Consider the following 14404-nt stretch of genomic DNA (forward strand, 5'->3'; position numbering starts at 1 on the left):
TTATTCGCTTTATATGTCACTCAGAAATATCCCAGTGCACTTGTGCTGTTTAAACAGAATATTCAGAGTATTACCATGAAATTCAAACATGTAGCCATCACAAAGAGAAGAAACTGACACATGTGCTGTCATAACATATGGTGGAAGACGTCTTAGTACCATGGCAGTCTAGAGCCAGGCTTGTCAAAACTGAAAAAACAACATGTCATTTCACTGGATATGAAATACAACATTAAAGAGTCTCAAACGAAGTTTTTCACAGCTGGAAAGACATTAAACTGGGCTGTTTATGCAGAGAAAAGACGCAAATACTTTTGAAACTGGTGCTACATAACCAGAGGAAAAAGAACTGTGGCATTTGCTTTTGCTCATGAGGTAGGAAACTTATAGCCGCTAGAATGCACTGCATCACACCGGACCAATAAATACTTCCATTGGTGGGTAATGTAATGTGAGCTTGTCCATTTCGACTTAGGAAATATTATGGTGATCATCTGGTGACAAATTATATCGAAATATAGTTACACGATAATAAAATCTTAGTTCCCATGTCTGAGCAATTTTAAGACTTGAAACATTAATTTAAGTTCATTTAATACCAACTAAGGTCTTATTTTTCCTTATTTTTAGATTAATGAATTCAATGCTTTCAAGCCTTTTTAAGGATCCATGAGAACCCCGGTAATATATATATATATATTTTGTTATTTTTTATTTTATTTTACTATATTTTTTTTAAGCAGTTACTAATTTTCTTCCATGTTAAAGGTTATTTTTAAAAGGGTGTATGATTTGTGCACATTCAAAGACATTGTACTGTACAGTCATCCCCCACAAGCTCACCCACAAACTGTCCTCACTTGGTCTGCACCCTGCCCTCTGTGACTGGCTCCTAGACTTTCTGACTGGCAGGCCCCAGTCTGTCAGAATCGGTAACAGGACTTCAGCCAGCATTATAACAAACATTGGCACCCCACAAGGATGTGTCCTCAGTCCCATCCTTTACACCCTGTTCACTCATGACTGTGTCGCCTCCCACAAGGAAAAAATCATCCTGAAGTTTGCAGACGACACCGCAGTGATAGGACGCATCACTAGCGGTGACGAAGCGGCCTACAGGAGGGAGTTGGCCAGTCTGGTGTCATGGTGTGAGGACAACAACCTCACCCTCAACACAGACAAGACCAAGGAGATGATAGTGGACATGAGGAAGGAGAGGAGACCTCAGCAGCCACTCTTCATCCGGGAGCTTGAAGTGGAGAGGGTGAGCAGCTTTAAATACCTGGGCATCCCCATCAGCGAGGACCTCACCTGGACACTCAACTCCACACAGCTGGTTAAAAAGGCGCAACAGCGGCTGTACTTCCTGAGGAGGCTGAGGAAATTTGGCATGTCGCCAAAGATCCTCAGCAACTTCTACAGCTGCATCGTTGAGAGCATCTTGACCAGCTGCATCACCGTGTGGTACGGCAGTGCTACTGCTGAGGACCGCAAACGCCTGCAGAGAGTGGTGAAGACTGCTGAGAAGATCATCAGGACTCCACTGCCCTCTCTGCACACCATCGACCACCGCAGAGTCCACAGCAGAGCTGCCTCCATCCTGAAGGACCCCACCCACCCCCAGCACGGTCTGTTCACACTTCTACCCTCAGGCCGGAGGTGCAGAAGTGTGAAATGCAGGACCACTAGACTAAAGAACTCTTTCTTTCCCGCTGCAATCAGACTCCTAAACTGCTGACAGGAGCTCACACAGCAACTACCTCCCATACACGACCTCATAACTGTACCTGACAGTTTACTATTCCGTTTGCACATGCACAATTGCACTGTTCGAATTTGCACTGTACTGTTTTATTTGCACTGTTCTTTCTACTTCTATTGTAAATTTCTAAATTTCTTCCATTGTAAATTTTTAAATTTCTATTTCATATTTCTTTATATTTGCTAAACGTAAGGCATTCTGTGGACAGCAAAGTAAGAATTTCATTGTACAGGGAAACATGTTTCCATACTGTGCATATGACAATAAACACTTTGAATCTTGAATCTGAAGGATTGAATGATTTTAAGAAAATTCAGTTATGGGGCAGTAGGTAGAGCGGGCGCCCCATGTATAGAGGCTGTGTCCTCGCCGCAGCGCCGGCGGGTTCGATTCCAACCTTGGCCCTTTGCTACATGTCATCCGCTCTCTCTCTTCCCCTTTCACGCTTACACAGTCCATTCGAATAAAGGCATTAAAAGGCCCCAAAAAAATCTTTAAAAAAACCAATTCAGTTATTTTTTCATAACTAGTTTTTAGTTTCCTTGGCTCAAATGGGGAATAAAAAATAAAAACCCATTTGTATCAGTATCAGTGCAGAATTTCACTGTTGGTGCATCTTTAATATTGATATGTCAAATTTTTGTACTCACACAGTGTGGACAACTCCATTTGCCCTCAGGGGCCTTCTCCAGCTCTGGGTCCAGACAGACCAGGTGGTACGCTCTGGGACAGGTGTCACACAGGATAATCTCTCCACCCTGCTGGCAAACCTCACAGTAGTCCTGGTGGTCTGTCTCATAACCGTCACCATCTTCCTCTGGAGCAGGTAAAGGAAGAAGCAAATATGAGCGATTACCACATGCAGAAATTCACTGAAATGCATCTGTTATCAACAGTATGAGATAAAACTATTTACACATTACAGTGAACAAACTCTAAATGTGAATGAGACTCTGTGAGCATGAGGGCAATAGCTGCTGAGAAAGAGCATCTGCCTTCGGAAAACATTTCCAAAACAAATACAGCTTAAAAAAATAAAATTTAATTTCCTCGTTACCCGTAATCAAACAGTCTGGTTCTGAGGGATTTAAATGGGATTTTGGAGGGGGGGAATAAAACACACCACAGAGCATGGCGTGTGTAGACAGTAAACATACTTTTCCTTTTTTTCCGCCCACGTCGGGCCTTTTTCTTGGTGGCGGCCCCCGAGGTATCAGAAAGCACAGAGGCACTGTGGATGCTGATGTCATCAAAGTCTGACTCCTCCAGGAAGTCCTCCTCGCTCTGGAAAAGCACACACACAAACACACAAACTGAAAAGCTCAGAGCTACACAAAGAATTAAAATAAACCAAGTTTCAAAGTGAGCGCAGTAAACAGTCTGGTCACTTTGATGCCATTGAAAATATAGAGTTGTGGAGAAGCTCAGAGGATGAATGAGCAGAGGAAGACGGTTCTGGAAGAAAAAAAAAAACATACCGAGGATGCTTTCTTCTTCTTCCCACTCTGGCCCGACTTTGATTTGGTCTTCTTCGGCTTGGGTTTCTTCTTCACCTCCTTCACAGTCTTGCTTCTCTTCCTTACTCCTGGTCCTGAGACAGACAAACACGTTAACCGAGCGGTGTCCTCGCTATTATTTCTAAAAATATGTATTCAGTCACGGTTCACCAGGCCTTACCCTTTCCCTCTTTGGTTTTGGCTTTTTTGATTGGCCCCAGCTGAGAGCTCGGCTGGCTGCTGCTGACAGATGTCGGCTGTGCCACGGTAACTGTTTCCACGGCGGCAGCCACAGCGGCAGCCACAGCGGTGGCAGATGCGCCTTTGAACGGGTTGTTGGCACTGAACTCTCGCCACTTGGCCCCTAACACTGTCATCATCTTTGACATGGGAATCTTCGGGTTCTTCTTGGCAATGAGAGGCCTGAGTAAAACCAGGGGGAGAGAGGAGACAACAACGGCAGCTTTATTATGTCACACTTCATTCCCGTTGATGTAATTTCTACTTCCCTCAGCGCTGGAGGGAACTGGGTCTTGATTTGCTGACATCCCACTGCCCCTTAAGTTTTGTTCTCCCTGCTTTGCTGTGTGTATGTCATGTTTGTGATTTGTCAGGCAGCAGCTTGAGGTTTGGCACGCTGGCCTGTGAAAGATAGTGGGTCAGAGCGCCGAGTCCCAGAGCCTCCCGGCTGTCACAGGCATCCAGTAAGCAGCTGACTACTCACAGGGGGCACTGCAGGAGCTCATGCTCCACTTTGTCGGAGCAGGGGCTTAGCCGAGCCAGACAGCCCCAGGTGAGACAGACTCTTTACAACAGGCGAGCTTTCTAGCACAAACAAAAAGAGCAGTGTTTGCTCGTCATAGCACACTCTGCACTCACTGTGGAGTTTTTGTTGGAAGTGTCAGCGCGGGTTTCTGACAATTCGCAGAAACAGAAGCTGAACAGAGCACTTAACACAGGAAGATAATCCAGACACAAAATTAGATGCTTGCCTGAGGAACTGGCTGAAAGCCTTGTAGTTTGTGATGGTTTTGTAGTCGTCCTCGGTGAAGCCATACTGAACGTCTTCCAGACCCCACTCCTGCATCAACTGGCTGGATGATTTGGGTTCCTGGGGAAATACAGATGGTAGACATTTAAATTCATATGTTAAATAACATTGAATGGAATAATTCACCCCCAAAAGGACCATCTGCATATTAGTTACTGATGGTAGTGAAATGTTTTTAGTTTATTTTTTGGGCATTTTTATCTTTTATTTTAGAGCAGCTGATAGGAAAAGTAGGAGAGAGAGGGAGGATGACATGCAGCAAAGAGCCACAGGTTGGTATTAAACCAAGGCCTAGAGAAGCTAGAGACTGCCATGGTAGTACAATTTTAATGTTTTGCGTTGTAAATGTCAGGCCTTTTATTTTATTTTCTGTTGACTTTGCTGAAAGACTGGGGGCTTTCTGTGTTAACATGTGGAAACATGGCGCCCAGGTCTCCACTGGTTAACTGGTCTATGCAGCTCCTCGCTACGTCCCAACTCAGGCGGGAGCTAGCAGTCATTAAGCGATTATTGCTGTTATGTAAGTGTCCATATTCCCCCAGGTATCCCTGGTGAGTAAGCATTTTAATGTAAAGCCGCAAAACCCTTATAGCAGAGTTAACTATGTTAGCACCACAGGCTGAGCTGGTGCTGCTAATGGTGCTAACCAGACTTTCAGAGCTTTTCTGTTGTACATGTGCTGCCTTTTATTTTACTTTCTATTGGCCTTGCTAATGGTCAGACAGCAAGCTTGGTTAACATGCAAAGAATGGCAGCCAGCCTCTATTTTCACTGGTTAACTAGCTGCCTCCTCTTTGCATTGTGCAGCGGCCGGCCAGGACCTAGCTAGCAATGAGGCTCATTCAGCGTTTAGCGCACCATCCGCACTCACACAAGGTAGCTTTGGTGAGTAAGTGGCTTAATTTTGAGCCGCACAGCCCCTTCAGGAGTGTAACTATTTTAGCACCACTAGCTGTGCTGATGCTGCTAACAGTGCTAACCATGCTAAGAGAGCTTTTGTGATATAAATGTGTTACCTTTTATTTTATTTTTTAAGCCAGCCTTGCTGACAGACAGGGGACAAGCTGCACTAACATGCCAAAACATGGTTCCAGCCTGCGTTTTTTACTGGGTAACTGGCCACTGTTGCTCTGCACTGCCCAGAGGCCAAGTCTGGAACTAGCTAGCACCACTGCTCATTGGGCAATAACTGCAGCACCGTCCCAGCCTTATTTTGAGCCGCAAACCCCCTTTGGCACTGTTAACCATGTTAGCACCACTAGCTATGCTGACACTGCTAACAATGCTCACCTCACCAAGCTAACAGAGTGCTATAAAATGTTCCTGTGGTATATGAAAAACTCTTAAAATCCAATTTATTGATGTTAGACAATCATATCTAGGGTCAATGGACCTAGACTCACTTTCATGTTCCCATCATCATCGTCATCATCGTCATCTTCCTCATCTCTCTTCTTCTTCCTGGGCTTCTTCTCTTTCTTCTCCTTCGGTTTCTTTTTCTTCTTTTTGGTTGGACCATACGCGCTGCTCTCACTCTCTGAGCCTATTTCTGGCCGTTCCCTTTCCTCCTCCACCTCTGAGGTCTCCTCCAGGTCGCTGTCAACTCTTGGCTGGATTCCTCCCTGAATTTGACAAGGACACATGGACACATGTTGTATAAATAAATACAGTTTTTGGTTATTTGGTCTTCAATATCAGGACATGAGCACATGTCAGGTTCAGGTTTCACTGATCTCTTTCATTCTCCAGCAGATAAAAATGTGTGTATCTTTCCAAAACTACAAGTACACTTGTGCTGAATGGAATTTCACCCTGGCAATCTTCACATGTCTTTGATATAGTCAAGCGCTCCTGCCAAACAGCTATTTTTATAAATGTAAACAAGCAGAATCTGACTTTGAATCTCGCTTTAGCTCCCTACCTCAAGATGTGACTGACTGAAGCTGGCATCAAAGACCGATTCCTGGGTCTAAACTGAATTCAAGGTCTGTATTTTACCATTGACACAAAAAAAGGAAATCTATCTCCAGTTAAGAGCTTTCCTCAGAGACAGAATGTAAAATTTAGTGATAAAAATAAGGATAATTAAAATATGAAACCCAATGATAAAGGGCAAATAAGCATGGCATTAATTTTACCAGTGTGAGGGATTAGAGCATCCAGAGAGGCCACCCACACTAAAAACATATGCTGTCAGACTACTATAAAGCACTTTGGATAAAAGCTTCTTCTTGATGGCATTTGCATAAATTAAATTACATCACTCCAAAGTGTCACTGCTTTCCTAATATTATAACTCTTCTGCCTTGTGATGAAATGTAAAATTACATTAGGAGTTAGCGGGGTGAGTTGATGAGGAGTCAGAAGCACGTTCACCTTTTATTGAACAGCAGAGTGAACCCACAAACAGAACACCTCCGGGCGGTGCAGCAGCCAATCACGGCTCAGAGCTGAGACTGAGCTGCGTCCTGCCTGTTTAATATGAGACATCTGGACGGCTATATGGATTTAACAGTTAACAGGTGTTGTTTGTGTGATCAAGAGTGTTGCATATGAACAAATTCAGTGGTGCGTGCTCATGACGACATGTGTTTGTTTGAGTAAAAAAGGAACAGGGAGAGGGGAAAATATCTGGCGTTTCTCTTTGTATGCACCTCGAACATTTGCGTGCTTGTGTGTGTGTGGTATGTATGTGCATGGAAATAGACTTTGGGGATTGAACCCCTTAATATTTAGAAAATGTGTACTAAAATTATGAAAGTAGCCTTTAAATTTGACAAAATAAAAGACACTGACACTGTAAATTGATGCACAAAATGCACAAATTGGTGCATAAATATTCACCAGAATGCAGGAAAATAAATGTTTGGTGCTCAAAATTTTCTGGCTTTGCTCCCCCCAACCCGCCATTTCATATGCGTCCCCCTGAATGTTGAAACAAGCCCTATGCTCTTGTCTTTGTGCATTTGTTTGTGCACACTTAGTAAATTTCTGAATCTTTCTGTGATCCAAATCATTTTTTGTGCATGATTTGTTTCAGCATCTGTTCCTTTCCCTCTCATGTAAAGACAAGTTTGTGTGTATGTCTATCATACATGTACAGCATGTAGGTTCCCCGTCTGTGAACATGTGTGTGCACACACTACGGAGTGAATTAGTGCACAGCGGCTTTGTGCTCCGCTCGCTGCCTGTTGCTCAGCAGGCCTGTGTGGCTCCATGGAGAGACTTACAGGCGTTTTGCTCTGTAGCGCAGTGGAAAGGCTCACGTTGCCGCAGCGCCCGCCAACCCTACCAGCAGCCTGGCTGTGTTGCCATGGAGACCAAATTTGAGCAGTGTCTGGCTCTCTCTCTATCTCTCTCTCTCTCTCTCTAGTTTTCTCTCTCTCATAGCTCACCCCCTCCCGCACGCCTTCCCTTTTCTCTCACTTTCTCTCTTTCACATCTCGCAGCCCCCCTTACATTATTTTCTATCTCACTCTCTCTCTGTACAGCTCCCCCTTTCTTTCTTTCTCTCTCTCTCACTCTTTCTCTCTTTCCTGCCACTCACCACCACCACCCCCCCAACACACACATACACACACACACACACACACACACACACACACACACACACACACACACACACACACACACACACACACTCTCTCTATCACAGTGGCAGCCAATGGAACGGCGCCATCCAATCAGACACGTTTGCATAACGAGCTTGTTATGCAGAGGCCTGTGGTTGCAGAGCTGGTGCTCCAGCACCCGTCTAGACAAATCTCATTTATGCATAAGAAGAAGAGAGAGAGAGAGAGAAAGAGAGAGAGAGAGAGGGAGTAAATTGAAGATAGTGTATGGGGGATGGGAGTGGGGGTGGAGATGGAGGAGGGAAAAGCAAAGAAGCAGAACCACTGTTGAGAGCAACTGCAAAGACAAGGTGGAACTGTGCAACAACCTCCCCGTGGCCCCCGAGTTCATCGTTACACACATATCGCAGGACCAGAGCGGACACTGGCAGCAACAAAGAGGGTGTTTCTACTTTTAGAGGGCAGAAAATCAGATAAGCGCTGATAACGTAATCAAATTAGATGCTTCCCCATAATGGCTCTGCCTCGGGGAGATTGCAGAGGATGCGCGCGGAAAATGAGCGAAGACGTGGATATTCAATAAAATCTAGTTCAACAACAACTGGAAAAAAAACCCCCCAAAAAACAACACTGCTGTAAAAAAAAAAACACTTTATGGTTCCAAAACAACAGCCTCTTCTCTTTCCCTGGAATCAGCAACAGCTCTCTGTTGACTCACAATCCTTGAGAGGATACCGAACTTATAAAAACAAGACATCTCAAACCCGACTGTATTTCAGCGAAAATATTAAAGCTACGAGCAGCTCCCTCACTGCTTCATGGATGTTTTATTGCGGCCAAACTGCAGCCTCTTCTTTCTCCAATAACATTAACTGCCTTCTATAAACTTCTATTCCCTTGATTTAGTGTTTTTTTTTTGTTAAAAGGCGCACAGAACATCCCTTCATGTCTACATAGTGCCTTTGTTTCGCTGCAGCTGAGAGAGAAAAGGCGAGTATGTCTCTCCATGGCTACCGTTCCTCCCGCCAGCAGCTCTGACCTGAGACTGGGATGTGCCACTGACAGTCTCTGACCCCAATTGACTTTTGGCCCCTGTCTGACACCAACCTTTGGGGAGTGATTGGAAGTGAATTACAGCAGCGGCAGCTCCTCAGTGGAGAGAAAGAGTGGAAGGAATAATATGAAGGGTGGAAAAGAAAGAAAGAAAGAGAGTTCCTGTAACTTAAGGCAAGGTGGATTTAACATTTTTTTATTGCTACTAAGAATCAAGTTTAAGTCAATTTTATTTTGCCTAAATGTTTATTGTAACATAAACCTTTATTTTGTCCAGTCAGAAAGTTAGAGTATATACGGCAAAGGTTGAAAACACAAACCTTTTAAGAGAGTAACACATGGAAGGCAATCAGCATATTACATTATCATAGCAGTAGCTATTTGAATTACTAACAAAAGTGGGAAACTCTGGTAATTTTGGACAGTTTTCTAGGCAAAAGATTCCCTTCATGGCGAGTTTAAGAAAATGAATTAATTAAATCACTTAAAAAAAATGTTACCAATTATATTTGAGATTTTACAATGCAACATCAGAAAACAAATATATGTCTGTGTATTTTTTAAGTCATCTGAAAGATTAATTTAAGGCAATTTAATACCATTTAAGGCCTTATTTTTAGATAAATGAATTCAATGCCTTTTAAGACCTTTCAAGGACCCGCAGGAACTCTGAGAATGAAAGAAAGAAAGAAAAAAAAAAAGATTTGCAGCTCGTGTGACGCACAGGCAGTAACAAAAGCAGCGGCATCACGATCAAGGCAAAGTGAGGTGATGCATGTGAGAGGCGAGAGGCGAGGGAAGGAAGAGGAGAATACAGAGCAGAGTCTGTGTGTGTGTGTGTGTGTGTGTGTGTGTGTGTGTGTGTGTAAGGGAGAGAGAGAGAGGGAGGAGAGTGTCAGAGGGAGTCCCCCCCTCATTAGCTCAGTGAGACCCAGAGCTCAGTGTTTACCACAAGCAGCCAAAGGGCCGGGTGGCAGCCTGGCCAGCCAAGCTCCTCACAGCACTGCTGGCATCTCCAGCCAGCAGAGGGGAACATCCTGGCTATGTCGCTGACACTGTTAGAGCCGCCGCCAACACAGGCGGGAAACGCACTGGGAATACAGTGAATTCCTGCAAGCACTGAATTAAGATGCTTCCCTTGTTTTTTTATATATATAATTTGAGGTTTTTGGATGTTTTTCTAGGTTTTTTTAAAAATCATTTTGAGGGTTTTTTTATGTTTGCTTTTTCTTCTTTTTTTAAAAAATAATTTTGAGTTTTGCAGTATTTTCTCTATTTTATTTACAATAATTTGAGTTTCTTCCCATTTTTTAAATAATTTTAAGTTTTGGGATGGTTTTTTATGTAATTTTAAGTTTATGGTTTTTTTTTTTTCTATTTTTAATTTTTTTTAGTTGTTTTGGGATGTTTTTTTTTTTTTTAAAATAATTTTGAGTCTTTTGTGGTGTTTTTTCTCTTTTATTTACAATAATTTGAGTTTCTGGATTTTTCTTCACATTTTTTAAATAATTTTAAATTTTGGGATGGTTTTTATGTAATTTTGATTTTTACGTTTTTTTTCTATTTTTAATTTTTTTAGTTGTTTTGGGATGTTTCTACTTTTTAAATAATTTTGGGTCTTTTGTGGTTTTTTTCTCTTTTATCTACAATAATTTGAGTTTCTGGATTTTTTTCCCTATTTTTTTAATAAACTTAAGTTTTGGGATGGTTTTCTTCATTTTTATGTAATTTTGAGTTTTATGGGTTTTTTTTCTATTTTTAATATTTTTTTTTAGTTTTTTTGGGGATGTTTCTTTTTTAAATATCTTGAGTTTTTGGGGTGTTTTTTTTCTTTTTTTGTTTTGAGTTTTTTTGGTCTGTTTTTTTCAGATTTTTCTGCATTGGGTACTTCTACCTTTAATACTTTAAGTACATTTTCATTATTATACTTACTTATTTTTACTTAAGAACCATTCTCTATGCAGTACTTGTAAATGAGTATTTTCACAGGTTGATGTTGGCACTTTTACTTAACAATCTGAATACTTCTTCCACCACTGATGGTGTTACATCAGATTTTGTATCCCCTCAAATTCTGTGACCTAATTAAGAATCGTCTTTTGACAAGACATCTTGTGACAAAGTCAGTGTCTCCCTGGGGTTAGGTTAAAAGAAGGGCACTCTACATCCCGAGGGTGAAGCTCGTGGTGCACTGGCTCAGATAAAATTTAAACACCCTCATAAAACTCATAAAAAGATATTAAAAGGATCCCAGTTAGGCTGTAGGGAATTAAACAATGATCCCAGCCTGTCCTCTTCAGCATGTTATTAGTATGGGTCTCGCCTCCAGGTTGTGACCAGACTCAACCCCGCTTAGGTTTCAGTCTTGCTTGTGAACAACTGGTTCATAGGTTGGGTATTTGGGGTTGGAGCAGGCATCAGGATCGAGGTGAGATTGGTGTCAGGTGTAGGGTGAGTTAAGAGTCGCAGAGATAACTGTTTGGAGGTCGATTGGACTCATTTTTTGGGATAATGTTAAAGCAAGAAGAAACACAAATCAGTGAGAAATTTCAACACAAAATACTGCGTAACACCAGCCTACAGTCTCTGCTATCGTTGACCTCATTTCCAGCTGTAGTAGTAAAAAAAAGAAAAAACTCTTATAAACTCACTGAATGCTACTTGCCCAGTAACAATTGGCACACAGACAAAGTTGGCAACTAGTCAGTGAACAACACACTGGAGAATTTAGCAGCCAATAACCCAGATGTTACCCTCAGCCAAACTCCCAAGTTTTAACTTATAGAAGTCAGTGGAGACCAAAGCAGAGTAAAAAGAAAGGTGAATATTGCATTTAGGCCCTACAGGTATATGAAACATCATATTTTCCTCAACGGACTTTTAGGTCAAAATAACATCAATGGCGGACTAAGCTTTGTGTTTCTATTTTGACTCCTTTACACTTATAGTTTTTTCACCAATTCAGGGACGAAAGTTTCCACCTGCTATGCCCAGTGTTATTTAGTCCAACACAGCATCGGCAGATGATGAGACTATTTCCAGAGACTGTCGATTAGAGAGGAAAGAGCATCTATCGTATCTTTGAGTGAATTGTCCTTAAATTGAACAGCAATCAACAGTGATGAGATCTCCAGTATAAAGGTAACGTTAGCCTGGACACTTTGCCACCTTTGAGACGAGGGGAGACTGTGGAAGAGAGGTAATGTCTGTGAGTATCTGCAGTTATTTTTGAGTTCTGGTATGGACGGAGATATTTTGTCAAATGAGGGTTTGTAAACAGGATTTTCTTTTTTTTAAATGGAGGGAGAAATGTCTGTTTAAAAAATATCTGTGTGTGTTTACAGCTCAAAATGACTTCTAATGATGCTTTTTTTCTTTTAGATTTGAAAATATGCAAACCATTGCAGACATATTCACCATTTTATGTCAGATTAATTCAATTTCAAAGCAAAACTATGTAAGATTTGAAGTATCACATCCTCTTACAAATAACATGATGAATTTATAGGCGAAGCAAAACAACCTTGTTCAGTTAGGTTTTTTTGTGGTTACTAATGCTGGCTATTGCTAGCTCCTGTCTGTAAAAAGACTTCTTTTACACTACATTTTAGCGTTTACTGTACATTCTTGATTATCCAAGGTTCCCACATATATTTACCAATTTAATTTCAAAACTTTTCCACAACTTTTACATTAAATTTCATCCCATATCCATAACTTTAAAAAAGTTGTTTAAAAAAAAGTTAGCCTTAATAGCAATAATGCCATACATTATTGAACAAGCACCCAGGTATTTGTGCTGGTGATTGATAACTTTATTTCCTCATTAGACATTTCCGCCAGCAACTCGCTGCCTGATCCAACAGACCAGTGCAGAGAATCCGTCAGTGCAGTGGTTATAATTTTGACAAGTCTGAATGCATTAAATTGTTGTTAATTAAAGGTTTTATGTCTGATTATTGTTAGCATTAGATTTCAAATTAGTAATTTTTAAATTCATTTTAAATTCATAATACAAAAAACATATTAGGTATATATCTAAACTATATATAGTAACAAAATATATATATATATATATATTGCTTCACAACTTGTCCCCCAAAAAACATCTGTTAATTTCAAACCATTGTTTAGGCCTGGAAAAACGTTTCTCATAAGGAATTTAAAGAATGTGGGAACCCTGATTATCAATTTTGCCCCCAGTGGCCACTGTTGGGCAAAAGTCAAATAGGCCAGCTTTAAAAGCTTTGTAATTAGCTTATCTTAGTGATTAGCAATCTCACCATAACAAATCTGGTTAAATTAAGTGTGTTAATGCCAAGAGCACCTCAAACCTCTGACCCGATGTCCAAATGTTGGAGACTTAAGACTGGAAAAATTCAGCTGTCAAACTGCTCTATCACAGCTCCGACTCCCACTGCTCGCTTGGCACAATCACTATACTTCTGACCCAGAGTCCCTACCAGCACCACAGGCACAAATCTACACTCTAAACTGGCCCTCCGTGCCCACAGCTTACACTGGCAATGACAGTGACACTGCTGCCAACCTCCTCTAAGCCTGAGACAGTCCACTGCCTCTCATTTAGATTACAGAGGCGGCCCGGCAGCCAAAACGCACCTTTGATCCAATTGCAGAGACATCAAAAGAGCGGTGGTTTGAGAAATAGAGAACGCAGGGTGCAGCTTGAGCCGTGGAGCTGTTGTGTCCGAGGTCAAGACTGATTGTGCTGAGTGCGAATTACACCTTACCTCCTTTTTCCTCTTCTTAACTTTGGGCATTTTCCCCTCTTTCATCTTTTTGGGCTTCTTCTTCTTTTGTTGTTTGAGGGAGTCGTTGTCAGAAAAGATGTCAAGGGGAGTGAGGGGAACAGTGTTGCGCTCACCTTCGTCATCCTCATCTGGACACAGAAACAGAAACATTATCTGATTAGGAACACAGTGTACAATACAGTACATACAGTGCTCGTGATGATGTCAAGTTTGAGGACTCTACAGCCAATTCAGCTTCAAATGAGTCTAAATCATTATATTGTGGAATACAGTTTGGCATATACACTGAGGTGCTAAAAGATTAGTTGAATAATCAATTTTTAGATCAACAGAGAGCAAAATTTACCACAATTTTGATCATTAATTAATAAACGGCTTGCTTAAAGGGAAACACTGCCGATTTTCAACCAGCTCAGTGTCGTCACATTGTGTGCAGATGGACGAGGTTTGGCTATTTTTGTATTACATGGAACTGTCCGGAAATAACTTAAATATACGCCTCTAACATGCAGACCAGATTTTAGGGATTTTAATTATGGACGGATCTATTTATCCACTAAAGCTGTGAAGAATGTGTCCCTTCCTCAGAGCATACGTCTGATCCATGGCAGTCACAGTCTTCATTTGGCGTGCTTAGTGTAATTAGGTGACGCTGTTCTCCAGAAGGACCTTCATCACACAGAGGGTCTCCTCATAGA

General features: G+C 41.6%; 1 protein-coding gene across 1 annotated transcript in view; it reads right to left on the minus strand.

The window, feature by feature from the left end:
- Positions 1 to 14404, minus strand: part of chd5 (chromodomain helicase DNA binding protein 5) — a 57579-nt gene that overhangs the window by 32004 nt on the left and 11171 nt on the right. The window contains 7 exon segments of the mRNA XM_042509444.1: positions 2413 to 2579; positions 2920 to 3046; positions 3241 to 3353; positions 3440 to 3681; positions 4251 to 4369; positions 5713 to 5931; positions 13686 to 13834. Of these exon segments, the coding sequence (XP_042365378.1) occupies positions 2413 to 2579; positions 2920 to 3046; positions 3241 to 3353; positions 3440 to 3681; positions 4251 to 4369; positions 5713 to 5931; positions 13686 to 13834 (1136 nt within the window).

Source organism: Plectropomus leopardus, chromosome 2 (assembly GCF_008729295.1).
Source record: "Plectropomus leopardus isolate mb chromosome 2, YSFRI_Pleo_2.0, whole genome shotgun sequence".
NCBI lineage: Eukaryota > Metazoa > Chordata > Actinopteri > Perciformes > Serranidae > Plectropomus > Plectropomus leopardus.